This window comes from Myotis daubentonii, chromosome 20 (assembly GCF_963259705.1).
Source record: "Myotis daubentonii chromosome 20, mMyoDau2.1, whole genome shotgun sequence".
NCBI classification, from domain to species: domain Eukaryota; kingdom Metazoa; phylum Chordata; class Mammalia; order Chiroptera; family Vespertilionidae; genus Myotis; species Myotis daubentonii.
Window position 1 is genome coordinate 7493168 of NC_081859.1, and position 13934 is coordinate 7507101.

At 56.2% G+C, this 13934-nt stretch overlaps 1 protein-coding gene across 2 annotated transcripts; it reads right to left on the reverse strand.

Moving 5' to 3' along the window:
- Positions 1-945: 945 nt before the first annotated feature.
- On the reverse strand, positions 946-8050 carry HLX (H2.0 like homeobox). 2 transcript variants are annotated; one of them, XR_009450274.1, is made up of 5 exons: positions 5982-8050; positions 5022-5201; positions 3978-4162; positions 1153-1800; positions 946-1111 (listed from the first exon to the last, which is right to left on the reverse strand). XR_009450274.1 is itself a non-coding variant. In XM_059677856.1 (4 exons), the coding sequence occupies exons 1-4, from the start codon at positions 6580-6582 to the stop codon at positions 1294-1296; spliced, it is 1473 nt and encodes a 490-aa protein (XP_059533839.1). In that variant the 5' UTR covers positions 6583-8050; the 3' UTR covers positions 946-1293. The 2 variants fall into 2 exon arrangements, 1 of the variants encoding a protein (XP_059533839.1); XM_059677856.1 differs by having other exon boundaries at positions 946-1800.
- Positions 8051-13934: the final 5884 nt, after the last annotated feature.

A 13934-nucleotide genomic window follows, 5' to 3' on the forward strand; every position in this document is an offset into this window, starting at 1 on the left:
GAACTTTTAACAAACTCCAAACATTTTGTAATTTCGAGGGAAGGTGAGCCGGGGAGGAACTTTGTTCTTGGAGAGAGGTTTGACTCTTCAACTTTTCAAAATAAAAACAACTTTGTATGGCCCACCCCAGGGGCAGCCTGGAGTTAAAACAGGTATGCTTTGTGCCAGTTGCACTGTGATGGGGAAACTGCCTCTCAAATCGTGGCAGCTTTGGGGGAAGGGGCAATCATGTGCCTGCAGGAACCTAATTATGAGGAAAGATTGTGTGTGTGTGTGTGTGTGTGTGTGTGTGAGTGTGTGTGCAGTTTCTTAGACCCATCACTGGCCAAAAGTGAGCCAGGAGGCAGGAGTTCTGGTCTGAGGCTCTGCCTCAGTGAAACCTTGAACAAGACACCTTTCTGCCATGCAATCGCTTGGGCATCTTTAAAGCCATCCCAGGCCTGGCCTTCCAGCCGCAGCCACTGTGGTCTGCCTGTCCTTTCCACCAGGACACGGCTGGCCACACCTGAGCAAGGGACGTGTTGCCCTGGAATTGCCTCCCGGCTCCAGGCCGGGCACTGAGTGGCCACCCTGGGAGTCTAGGCTGTGTCCACAGGGACCCCGCAGGCACCACCTCTTTTCCATCCCAACTCCGCATCTTCCGAAAGCCCTCCAGCCGCCCATCGCACACTCCTGGAGTCCTGACTCTCCGTGGAGAAGCCATCTGCCCCAAATGGAGTCTACGGCCAACTCAGCTCCCAGGCCACACTCAGGGTCACCAAGTGACCGGCTAAGACCCCTCTGAACTGCTGGAGCCGCTAAACCTCAACCCCAACTCTGCAGCCACGTGGCTCGAGGTTGCAGGACTTACCCCAAAGTTCTAGTCCCCCCTCCAGCCGCTGTGACCTGCTGCCCGGAGCTAAGGCCCAGCGCAGAGATCCCTGACCTTGTGCCAGCCACGCAGCCTTTCTTTACAAACCGTAGTAAACATTTTATTTACAAGGTTGTGGCGTCCTAAGTGCAGCACGTCTTTGCGACCCCCTAGGGCCGGAAGGCACTGCGGAGTCACACGTCACAGTGTGAGCTGCTTGTATCCGGGGAGAAGTGTCCGTCGGGGGAGGAGGGGGTGGCACTGAGACTCCCCAGGCCACGGCGCAGTGTGGGCTGTGCCACCAGGAGGCCAGCGAGGGGCAGCAGGCGACCCTGGCCAAGGAGGCTCCACCGACGCGTCTCTGGCCCTGTCCCCGCGGCCAGCACCATAGAGCAGGCACGAGATCCAGCCGCGTAGACGGGTCCCCTGCGCCCTGGTCCAGTCTACGGGCCTCCGAGAGGTGGCTGGGCGGGCTCCGGGCTTTTGGGGGCGCTGCAGAGGCTGGGCTGGGGCGCAGGGAGCAGCTCCGGGGCCAGGCCACCCCCGCTGCTGCCCAAGCTACTGGCGATCCCCGTGCCGGTGCTGCTGCTGCTGCTGCTGCTCAGGCCGCTGAAGCTAAAACTGCCGCTGCTCCCGCTCCCCACGCTGCTGGCGGGGACGAGCGCGCCGGCCACCGAGGCCTTGATGACGGTGGTTTGGTGCGGGGACCGCTCGGCGCCCTCAGTCCGCTCCGTGTCGCTGGGGGCCATGTCCAGGGACTCCGAGTCGCTGCTGTCGCTCTCGGCCTCGCCCTCCGAGCGGCTGGGGCTCCGCTCCTCCTCCGGCTCGCCGTCCGCGGCGGGGGCTCCGCCCGCCGGCTTCTCGTCCGCCTCCTTGTCTTTGTCCTTCTGGGCCTGCGCCTCCTTGGAGTGCCGCCACTTCATCCGCCGGTTCTGGAACCACACCTTCACCTGCGCCACGCGGGGAAAAAGACGGGAAAGCGCGATGGGACACAGGCGCGCCGCCATCCGACTGGCGCGCACCCGGGAGGCGCCCCAAAGGCGGGGAGGCGGCGCTGGTTGTCCCGGGCGCTTCTAGGACGCGCCAGGCACTGCGCTAGGTGCAGGGGCCCCGAGGCTGCCGCGCCAGAAACAAGAAGATCGCCATGGGTCCCCCGCTAAGGACGCACTAGGCCTCCAGACTCCAGCCCGGAATTGCACGGATACTTGTTGGAAAGGCAGATCCTTGCGCCTCTCCTGCAAACGCGGGAGGATCTCTACGCTAAATCAATGCTTCCTTAACGCCACCTGTGTCAGGACCCTCCCAGGAATCTGACTGACCCTCCGTGGCCCAGAAAAAAAATGCACATATCGCCTTGGCCGGTTTGGCTCAGTGGATAGAGCGTTGGCCTGCGGACTAAAGGGTCGCAGGTTCGATTCTGGCCAAGGGCATATGTCTGGGTTGCGGGCTTGATCCCCAGTAGGGGACATGCAGGAGGCAGCCTATCAATGATTCTCTCTCATCATTGATGTTTCTATCTCTCTTCCTTCCTCTCTAAAATCAATAAAAGTATATTTTATTTTTTTGAATATCTTTTATTGATTTTTTACAGAGAGGAAGGGCGAGGGATAGAGAGTTAGAAACATCGATGAGAGAGAAACATCGATCAGCTGCCTCCTGCACACCTCCTACTGGGGATGTGCCCGCAACCAAAGTACATGCCCCTAACCGGAATCGAACCTGGGACCTTTCAGTCCGCAGGCCGACGCTCTATCCACTGAGCCAAACCAGTCAGGGTAATAAAAGCATATTTTAAAAAAATTTTAAAAATGCACATATCCCCAAGATTTTGCGCACCATTATAAGGGGAACCGATGTTACGAATTCCTGCTAAGTCGGCCCCCTCCTCTAACGCCAGGGGAAAGAGGGTTCAAAGAGTTGATTCCAGAGGTGGGGGTACCGCTGGATTTTCCAGGGAAGTGCAGTTCCTTGGCATGAGTGCCCCCAGCCCCTGCCCAGGAGAAAGTAACCCCACTGTGAGCTCAGAAAACTCTGGAATCAAACCTGTACACAGTGGAGAAAGGGGTAGGGATGGGGCGGGGAATCTGTATAAATACAGACGATCCCCTGGGGGACCCAATGCGTTCACACACGTTCCAGCTTCCCTTTTAAAAATAACATCCACAGCTGGTGGAAAACGGCCGGGCCCTTCCAGTGTGTGTGTGCGCGCTGGGGAGGGGAGTTGTGCAATGGCGGACAGAGAGACCCAGAGTTGGGGTGGGGGAGGGCACCAAAAGGCACCATTTTTAAAAAGTGCCTGCCCTTGGCTTATGCCTGCTCAGAATATTTGGTACCCAGGGGTGTGGCAGAAGGGTGACTCTTCTAGTTTCAAAACTCAAAAAAGAAAAAAAAAGTCCAGTTCTTGAATTTGAGGGCGGGGGGGAGGGGGAAGAATTCGGACATTGAAGGCAGGCATGATAGATTTGTTATTTTCTTGAAAAGTCGTCAAGTAGGCAGAGCCCAGAGCCCGCTGCCAGGCTCTGAAGCATTCTAAGAAACCTGTTTTCCTTCTCTCCCTCACTCCCCCCACCTGAGATTTCTCTTCGGAGCTTATGCCGTTAAGAAAATCGGACTGTGGCCGCTCCAGGCGGACTTCTGGCCCGACCAGGGCGAAGTAATTCCGTTTGAAATGATGTTTTCACTTCCTCACAACTGGGGATTTCACAATCCTGCAGCAGCAGAAGGAGGGGGGCGGGGAGGATGGAAGGAAGAGAAGAGAGAAAAAAAAAGCCAACAACAATCCCTTGCTTTTGGATTTCTATCTCTTCTGAAATAAACTGCTTCCTACAGCAAATTGCAGTGGAGTCGGGTCCGTAATTATTATCTCCCACAGCCTGTTTGCTTTCTCAGCGGTTCTCTTGCCCGCCGGCCAAAATAAACAGGCGCTGCTTGTTGACACACATCTTTGGAGACGGGCTGTGCCTTCCGTCCTTCTCCTCCACTCTCCTCTCTCCTGCCTCACGTCGGGGAGCCCACAAAATCTCCCGAAATGCAAGGCCTTGTGTTTCGGCTGCAGGGGAGCGGCTGGGGTGGAGGGGTCCCGGGGGACCGGGATGGACTGACTGCATAGGGTCCGCAGCTGGCTTACCTGAGCATCCGTGAGGCCCAGCATCGCGGCCAGCTGCTTCCGGTCGGGCTTGGTCACGTACTTCTGAATCTCAAACCTCTTCTCCAGGCCTTTCCTCTGCAGGTTGGAGAAGACGGCCCGTGACCATGAGCGCTTCCTCTTGTAGGTCTGGGGCATAGTGTCTTTGGTGAGCACGGCATAGGGGCCTGCGGGGCGGGGGTGAGGGGTGGGAGCAAGAGAGAGACACACAGGAGGACCGAATTAGCGCCCTGGTGCTGCTTAAAAATGGTCTGCTTAACCCTAGGCCCTCCCCGCATTCACAAAGCCCTCCTCCAAGGAGGAATTGTACTGCTTTTGAGAAGGTCATGGAAAGGCCTAAAGCAAGTGTATATAGTGAGTTGAGAAGCCCAGCGGGTCACCCATTAATTCCAAAGGGAAACGTGTAAGGCTGGTGTTTGGCCTTCAGGCACGGGGAAGGCAGGTGAAAACGTCGCCCAGGCCTGAATGGGGATGGGTGGGGGGGGTCATGTGGGGATAAGGACACATATGTACTAACTTAATCAATAAAAAAATGTCTCCCAGGCCTGAAAAATCTAGAGATGCTGGCCTGGATATCCTCTCTCTCTCTGTCTGTCTCTCTCATCTCTCTGGTGTGTGTGTGTGTGTGTGTGTGTGTGTGTGTGTGTGTGTGTACACTCATGCGCCCAGGCGAGGAGCGTCGATGCCAATTCCTGGAGCAAAAGGGTTTGAAGTCATTTCAAAATCTGTGTGTATGATCCTAAGCAACGCCTCCTGCAGCTGCATTTTCAAGCGCCCCCTTCTCCTGAGAAAGGACTAGGCAAAGTCCCCCCTACCCCATCCCACCCCTTCCCTGTGGCAGCGGGCAGAGAGAGAGAGAGAGAGAGAGAGAGAGAGAGAGAGAGAGAGAGAGAGAGCCAGCTCCGGGGGAGAAATCTTTCGGTTTCTCTCCCCTGACGCGGTGGCCTCCCGCACCAACTCCGGGATGGCCACACCGCCTTCGCTACCGGAGGCATCAGTCCCGAGTTTTCAGAGGAAGCTCCGTACCTGGGAACGTGTCTTGAAATTGATGCTGGACTGAATTCCTCGGGTTGGAGCTTAAGGGGCTGAGGATGGCAGAAGCCTCGTTAATAGGGTCTAGAGATGCGAAGAGCTGGCCGGCCGAGGGCTGCAGGCCCGGGAGGTGCAAGCCCGCGGGCCGCCCGCCCGTCAGCAGGGATGTGAGATCTGGGGACCAGGCAAGAGAAGAGCGGGTTACACGTCAGGCAAACCCACACCCTTTGGGCTGGTGTGTTCCTCCCCTCCTCCCGCGCCCTGTCTCCAACCCAAGCCCCTCTCTCCCGATTGTGGACAAAGGGGCCATGCGGGAGCGACATGTCCCGTCTGTCCGTGTCCACGCGGTTATAGCCGGGAAGGCCTTGACATTAAGCCGCCAACACGAACTCGCTCTCAGGTGCCTTTGGAGAATCCCAGCCCCAAACCCTCGGCCGCCGGAAGACCTTGCTCTGCTGTCTCCTCTCGGGAGTTGAAAGCCCATTTGTTTCGCCACATTCCTTGGGTGGAATTTCTCTCTAAATCAGACAAATGATGGGAAAGTGCTCCCCAAAAGGGCTTTCCCTAACAAATAGCAGCTTCCTCTCTAGATACGTGATTAAAGACAAGGGATGGTCACTGTAGCAAATGTTCCCAATAACAATTTGTATGCGCATTGACTCTGTGAAGCGTGGTGTGTGTGTGTGTGTGTGTGTGTGTGTGTGTGTGTGTGTGTGTGTTTAAAACATTCCTAGGGCTTTTTTAATTTTTACATAGAGCAGGTGAGTTTTAAACCTAGAGTTTCAGTCTTCCCACAATTGGTTTTCGTCTCCCTCCTTTTACCATGTGTCCTTCATTGTAAAAAAAAAAAAAAAAAAAAAAACACGCTCAAAGGTACCCCGAATGGCCCAGGGACCCCGGGTTCGTCAGGGCCCTGGTCAGAGGCCTGAGGCCTCTAGCCCAAGACCTACCTACCTCTCAGCGTGTTGCCTTCTTTGACTTTCGGGTCAAATTCTGCAGACAAAATGCGGTCAATTCCAAATTTGAGGTCCTTGCTGGAGGGGGCTGGGGCCGAGCCGCTGTGGTGAGGGTTGGGGACCCCCCGCGCCCCGGAGGCCGGGGGCTGCAAGGCGCCCGCCACCCGGGGAGGAGGTGGAGGCTGTTGCTGCAGTGGTTGTTGTTGTTGCTGCTGCTGCTGCTGCTGTGGGTGGTGGTGGTGGTAGGCGGCCGATAGCGGGGACAGTCGCTGCGGGAAGCCAGCTGGGACTTCGGAGGGCGCCACCACCGGGGTGGGTCGAAGCGGGGACCTGGCGGCGGCTTGGAAAGAGGCGTGCGGGTGAGCCGAGCTCAAGTGCGCGGTGAGGGCAGCGGCCGAGGCTCCAGCCAGGCCCTCCGGGGCCGCCCCCGGCTCTCCGACGCCGGCGTGCAGGATGTCCGCGATGCAGAAGGAGGGCTTCTTGACGGCGGCGGGGTCTAGCGGGAAGGAGCAGCCGCCCGGGCCGGCCGAAGAGCAGTAAGCGGCCGACCAGAGGCTGAAGTTGGAGGCGTAGAAGGGAGCCAGCCCGGCGGCGAACATCCTGGCGGGGTGCGCCCGGCGGCGGCCGCCGCGGCCTGGCTGGGCCGGGTGGATGGGTGGATGGGTGGGTGGGTGCGCGCGCGGGGAGGGGCGCGCCCTAGTCCAGCAGGAGGCAGCCGCCCGGCCGAGGACGATCCGCTTTCGGTTCTCCGTCCGCTCCGAAGAGAAACCAGGGAGCCCCAGCACCACCGAGGAGGGGAGGCGAGAGTCCGATCCGGCGGGTCACAGTCGGCCCTGATCCCGCGGAAGGCGGCGCGGGACCCGCGCGCCCCGCGGGCTGGAGGCGAGCGAGGGGCGCTGGCGCGGTGGCGGGCGGCTCCGCACACGCCGGGGAAGCCGGGGAGACAGGGGCCGGGCACCGAAAGAAAAACCCCAAGAGCTAAGCCCTAAGAGCTAAATTTAAAACAACAACAATAATAATCCGTTAGTTTAAAAAAAAAAGTAATAAGAGGGGGGAAAAAAAACTCCTCTCTAAAAACTCCCAAAGTTTTGGCAGACGCTTTCGAGTCAGGCTCAGGGTAGGGACCTCGATCTGAGCGCTCATTGGCCACCCTCGGGACCAATCAGAGCGCGGAGTGGAGGGAATTGGCAAAGAGGGGCGTGGCCCCGCGCCCGGCCACGCCCCGGCCACGCCAAAGTGTTTGCCGCTGCCGCGTGGGCCGAGCGGGGTTCCGCGCGTCCCTCTCCCTGGCTCCGGGGACACTCTGCCCCGCCTGTGATTTCTGCGGCGCCGAACCGGCACCGGGCGAGGAGAGTGGGTCACAAAGACCCGGAGCCCTCGCCTGGGGAAACGGATGGTCCCGTACAATTACCGCGGGGCATAGGCGGCCTCCCGGAACGCGCTGGGGGCCCCTACGTGTCCATCCCTTGACATCACTCGGCCCCCATTTTCCTGCCTTTATTCCGAAAATCGGTGTCCTCCGCAAGGCTCCATCTCTCGCGCCCCACGCTGCCCAGCCCTGAGCTCTGGCGCAGGAATGCGGGGGAGGGGGGGGGATCCTTGGAGACCCCGCCCCATTGAGCACCGCGTCGGCCTCGCCGCCTCCGAAATCCTCCGGGGAGAGAGGAGGAGCTGTCGTAAATTAGCTTTATTCTGAGCTGTCACACGGTGACAACTTGAACGAGTAACTTTTCAAACAAAATAAGATGGATGTCTCTCAACCTCTGCCTCGGACGTAGCCAAAGCCTCCAAGACAACAACAAAAAAGGCTGCCGACCGTCCGAAATCCGGGCGAGCGGCGCGCGCGGCCCCTCCGCGGCCGCACCTTGTAGGCGATGCCACCTCCCTCCTCCTCCACATCCCCGATCGAGTCACGTGGGCTGCGTTGTTTTGCAAGTGCCCGCAAGAGCAGATTTCCTCGGGGTTAAATGCTACTTTCAATTCACCGCCTGCCGGCCTAGGAGCCCCTGGGCCTGGTCGCGGGAGAGGCTGCAAAGGCCGCCAGCGCGTTCCTTTCGCACGTCGGGTCTTTGGAGTGCAGAGGGGGTGGGGGGTGAGGGGTGGGGGGTGGGGGTACCCTGGGGGCGAGTTCTGCAACCTCCACGTCTTTATTTTAAGAACTCGTTCTCTTTTAAATTGCAGTCAGGACGGATTTCCCCACCCCTCTCCCAAGCAAACCACAGGCCACCCAGAGGAGCTCTATTTGCACATTTTAAGGAAGAAAATAAAATAATAACAATAATGAAACCACAACATCTTTTGTTTTCGATGGTGCTCAGATGCATCTCTTAACAGAGCAGCTGTGCTTCTGTGGCATTTAAAAAAACAACAACTTTCAATCTAGTTTTGAGGCATTTTAATTTCACTTCAGCACTGAGGTTTCTTACCCAACCAACCCAGGAAGGCAACTGAACTTGCCGTGCCTATCTCGAGTTTAGGGTTTGGGGCTAATTAAATTCATCTCGAGGGGTTTCTAGCTCCTTGTTGCAGATGTTGTCGTTTTAAGCTTTGACTTTCCTCCTGGAAAGTAATCCATCACCTTGGACCCACCATCACTGAGTACACCCCAGCTCGCTCGCTCGCTCTCTCTCTCTCTCGCTCGCTCTCTCTCTCTCGCTCGCTCGCTCTCTCTCTAGCTCTCGCTCTCGCTTTCTCCCTCTCTTTTGCACGAAAGGGTTTTCTTGCCCAGCTCCCCGCAGCCGGGACAGAGGTGCTATTTCCAGCAGCTGCAATGGAGGGACATGATGGCCCGAGGGCACCGGGCGCCCTGGGCGAGACGCAGTTAAACCAGCCCTATTTCCAGCCAGAGGAGGAGTGACCAGCATCAGGCCACTGAGACGCTGCAGTGGAGGCAGGCGTTGCAAGCAAAGGCTGGGGATCCTGGCCCGAGTCCGGTCGGTGGGAGGGCGCGGCCCCTGCAACCTCATGGACCTCAGCAAAGTCACTAGCGCGAAAGTGCGTCACTCTTTCTAGGGTCGCTTTCCACTTGGCTGCAATTCCGATTGGACTGGCCCCATTCCAACCGTGGCCCAGGCCCAGACTCTGGGGTCCAGGGGATGCATTCGGGACTCACCCCAGGCCGCCTACCCCCGAAGAAGGCGCGACCCTCGGGGTGGGCGCGGGGTGCAGAACTGGGCGGCCTGCGGGCCCACCCGGTTCCCGGGGTGTCCACGACCCGCATCCGCCGCACTTGGAGGCCAGGTGTGCGGGGCCGGCGGGGCGAAGGCGAGACTGGGAAGTCGGGTTTCCCGCGGATTCCTACCCGAGCGAGCCTCACGCTCCTTCCTCTCTTATCCAGCAAGGTCGGCGGCTCGACTCTAAATTGCGCCTCGGCCCGCGCGCCCACGGCCCTCCCAGGCGCTCGGCTTCATTGCGCCCTGGCCGATCTGGAGCTCCCGGAGGGTAACTCGAAAAGGGACACCTTTGGAACGACCCCCTGCCTACCCCTCCCCACCCCCAACACCCCCAACACATTCTCATTCTCTCTCTCTCTCTCTCTCTCTCTCTCTCTCTCTCTCTCTCTCTCTCTCTTCCCCAGGCCCAGGCCTCATTTCTGCCCGCCCCTGGCCCTCGTGTGAGCCCGCAAGCTCCCCTCCCCCTCGCTCCCCACCCTCCAGCCGAGAAAGCAGCAGGAAACCCGGGCCGCCGGAGTGCAGGCCACCTCCTGTTTTGTTGATGGGCTCCAACTCGGACTAAATGAGCGGATGTGCCTGCGAGATTGGTCTCAAAATAGAAGCGGCCTTAGTATTTTAGGATACTGCCGAAATCCTTATTTCTTCCGGAGAAAAACTCTATAATGACTCCTAGCACTTCCCCTTTTCATATTTGTGCAACTTTATCTCCACCGACAAGTTGCTCGGGTGACGCAAATCCGCCCCTGTGTATTGCAACGACCAAAATAAATGCGCGGAAATCGATCCCCTTCGAGCGAGGAAAATATAAATATGCAGCTGCGACTTTCCCCTTTCATCTTGGCTTTCCGAGCGGCTCCGAACGAGCTGGTGGAAGAGCAATTGCGCGGGGGCCGGGCGGCGGCGGGTGGGCAGGCTCTGGGGGCAGAGGCGAGGGCTCCCGGGCCTGGGCGCCACAGCCCGCCAGCAGGAGTGAAGAGGACCTGAATGAATTGAATGACCTTGAGCTTAAACGTGGCTCCGATGTCCTTAAGGGAAGCTCATTTGTAAAGACGATTTCGTCTGAGCCGGCATAGCTGCACCAGCAAAGCACAACCCACAATAAGAGCGATGGAGAGAGTTCTTTTTACTGAAAGGTTCATTATTAAATAGCTTTTGCAGGGGTTGCTGGGCAATTCTGAAGACTGTCTTTAATGCATATGATTCTCCCTTCTATCTTCCTGGGTAGATACAGCCCAAGTATTGCCCCACCCTGGGGACGCCCGGTGCCATGGAAGGTCGGTTTTATAATGTAACAATATGATCTACGAGGATTTAGGGTCGGAAGGAGGGGCCTACGTCAGAGGAGTATGCATTGCTTGAAGCGACAGATGGATCCCATTGCCCTTTGGCTGTCTTCAGAGCCTCCATACTTAAATCAGTGCAAATTCTTGCCCTAAATCTGGGGACCCAGATAACACACCGGTTGATCACAGTCACGGAACCCTGCAAGGGCTCGGCTGTCCGGATCTGCTCTCTGCCTTTGTCTTTTCTTATAGATTCTGGGCAAAATAACGTATAAGGGCGTTGCTCTATAGAACGAGACCACCTCCCCCCCCCTTTTTTCATTATAACTATTCTTTCAAATATGGTACTTTCTGGTTTCCAAGAAAGAGGTGGAAACAATTTTATCTCCAGAGTGAGGAGGAGAAAGAGACACAGCACACGCAGCCGTGTGAGGATATGAGAGATGTTCGGCCATGTTGGCATCCGCATATATTCTGCCAGTCACTCCGCCAGCTGAATGAATGCTGGGCCCAGTGCTCGGGTTTCCTGGTAGATGTGGGACTTCTGTGCCTTGTGGGTGTCAGATATTGTCGTTTAGGACTCTACAGACTCACCCCCATCTCCCCCATCCCCCCACACACCCTTTGGATTACACTAAGTAGGCTACCACTTCCTTTTCCTGGAGACGTTAGTATTCCAGAACTATTAGTATATAGAGTTCCTGAGTTTGGGGAAGATAGACTTTGATATGGGGTAAGAAAGGCAAACAACAGTGTGACAAGACCACAAGGTCCAAAGTCACTTGATTTAGTCCTTTTCCTTTTTCTGATCTCCCAGGTGTGGCAGACTCACAGGCGGGGGTCTCTTTCTGCGGCCACAGCCCTGCCCTTGACCCCTCAGGCACCAGGTCCCAGTATCCCCTCCATCCCATGAGGAGCCCACCGAGGACCAAAAGTCGGTTCTCTGCTGACACCTGCTGGGCCATCTCGGCATTGCTGCCTGGCAGCTGGCAGCCTTGCTGTGATGCAAGCAGGCTCTTTCTTTGGAGAAAAGGCGGGTTTGTATGATGTGTTTAAAATAGCCCGACGGGGTGAGGGGAGCTGTCACCCTACAGTAGTAACAACCAAGGTTTGACAGATCTCAAGGCCCGGTTACCCGGTTACGTGTGCTATCGCCAGCGGAAGCCAGCCTCGGGACGCAGAGGCGATTTGAGTTTATCATCGTGCTTTCAGTTTAGGAAGTTGATGCTCATAGAGGTTAAGTGGCCTGCCGGAGGCTGCCTCGTTAGGAAATGGTGTTCCAAAGAGAGCACCACCAGCCAAATTTCCACCCCTTGGCCAATCTCTTTAGAGCAGGGGTTCTCAACCTTCCTAATGCCGCGACCCTTTAATGCAGTTCCTCGTGTTGTGGTGACCCCCGACAGTCCCTACTATAAAAAACATTGTAGCCCTAGCCAGTTTGGCTCAGTGGATAGAGCATCGGCCTGCAGACTGAAGGGTCCCAGGTTCGATTCCAGCCAAGGGCACATGCCTGGTTGTGGGCTTGATCCCCAGTGGGGGGCGTGCAGGAAGCAGCCGACCAATGATTCTCTCTCATCATTGATGTTTCTATCTCTCTATCCTTTTCCCTTCCTCTCTGAAATCAATAAAAATATTTTTTTTTAAAATGAGCATTGTAATAGAACATGTGTACAACTGTATTCAGTCACAAATTTATAGACAGAGCACAAAGATAAGTTAACACCCAGCTTTATGATTAGTTTTTCTCTTGTGTGGCTGCTTCCCTCACCAGGAGGTGCTGACAAAAATGTGCATGATCCTTCAAAGTGATCAGTCACGCTTGAGTTTAGACTTTTGAACACAGGGCTGACGGCTGTGTCTGTCTGTAACTGGGCACACATACCTGAGCTGTTAGGTTCAAAACAGAGTATTTGCGAGTGATTTGGAATGCCCATAAGCCTATTGAAGGAGGCAAGGTTTGGAACAGAATAGTGCTACTTCCATATCCTCACGTTGTAGAAAAGAAGACACAATGAAGGTCCATTTCAACTTCAGGGGGCTCATCTGATGTCTCATTGAGTGGTGAGCTTTAACAGCGCTGGGACAAGTCACATTTCCACTATCAATTACGACACTACTCTTCTTCCCACGTCCCCACCAGCAATAGATGTCACCGTCCGTTCAGCTTTCACCAATCTGATATTATTATCTCAATTTGCATTTCCCTGACTTCTGCTGGGAGGGCCCGATTTGCCTACTCTCTGACACAGTAGATGGTCATAGTCATTCATGCTTGCTTCCCTAATTGGTGAAAACACAGAAAACTCTTCAAGTGCCCCACCTCCTCCCCCCCCCCATTCCCAATGGGGCCAAGTCAGGAGGCGCCCCAAACGCTGGAGCCCTCCTCATCAGCCTGCAACCTCTCTCAGCATTCGGGGCACACGGAGCACATGGCACCTCCAGTATCAGGCTGTCCATGATCAGAATTCAATGAGTGACATAGACTGTGTCCAATTCACACGTGCAACTGACAAGAACACCCACGGCTGATACTCATGTGCCCGTGCATTGCCAAACGTGAATCGCCCTGAATACTCACAATATTCTAGCAACGAGGTGTAGCTTGGAAACGGGCCTAGGAAAACGTTTATTCCAACTGTTTACTCACCCTCCACTCTTGCCCTGAGTCATAACATCCGGGTCACCCTATTTCCATGGCAACCTGAGAGTGACATCTATTCTGGTGGAGGGCAGAGCCCCAACTCCAGCTCCATGACTGGGGCTCTGAAAATGCCTCCCTGTTTCAGATGTTTCCTCCTTTCCCCACCCCACCCTTCTTCCCACCGAGCCCCGGGTGTGATGGAGAATTCCACCGGAAGGTGACACCTCAGGGTCTCAAGCGGCCCAAGGGCTCATTTTAAAAGGCTCCTTTAAAAGGAAAAGAAAACAGCCCGGCGGGAGTGGCTCAGTGGTTGAGCATCGACCTATGAACCAGGAGGTCATGTTCGATTCCTGGTGAGGGCACATGTCTGGTTGCAGGCCCGATACCCAGTGTGGAGGGTGCAGGAGGCACCCCATCAAGGATGCTCTCTCATCATTGATGTTTCTCTCCCTTCCTCTCGGAAATCAATAAAAAAAAATACGTGTGTGTGTGTGTGTGTGTGTGTGTGTGTATTTAAAATATATATCAGAGAAGAAGGGTGAGGGAGAGGGAGACAGAAACATCAGTGATGAGAAAGAATCATTGATCTGCTGCGTACTCCCCACTGGGGACCCCAAGAGGGCATGTACCCTGACCAGAAATTGAACTATGACCTCCTGGTTCATAGGTCGATGCCAACCACTGAGCCACACAGCCCAGCCGGTTCCGGAAGGCAGGTGTCCTGAACAGCGGGAAGCTCAACACCGACAGGGCCTGTTATCCCAATCTGCTGGGAAGTAAACAGGTTTTCGCTGCCCTCTCCCTTCCTTCTCCTCTCTGTCCCTCCCCCCCCACATGTGTAACTTCGTCATGAA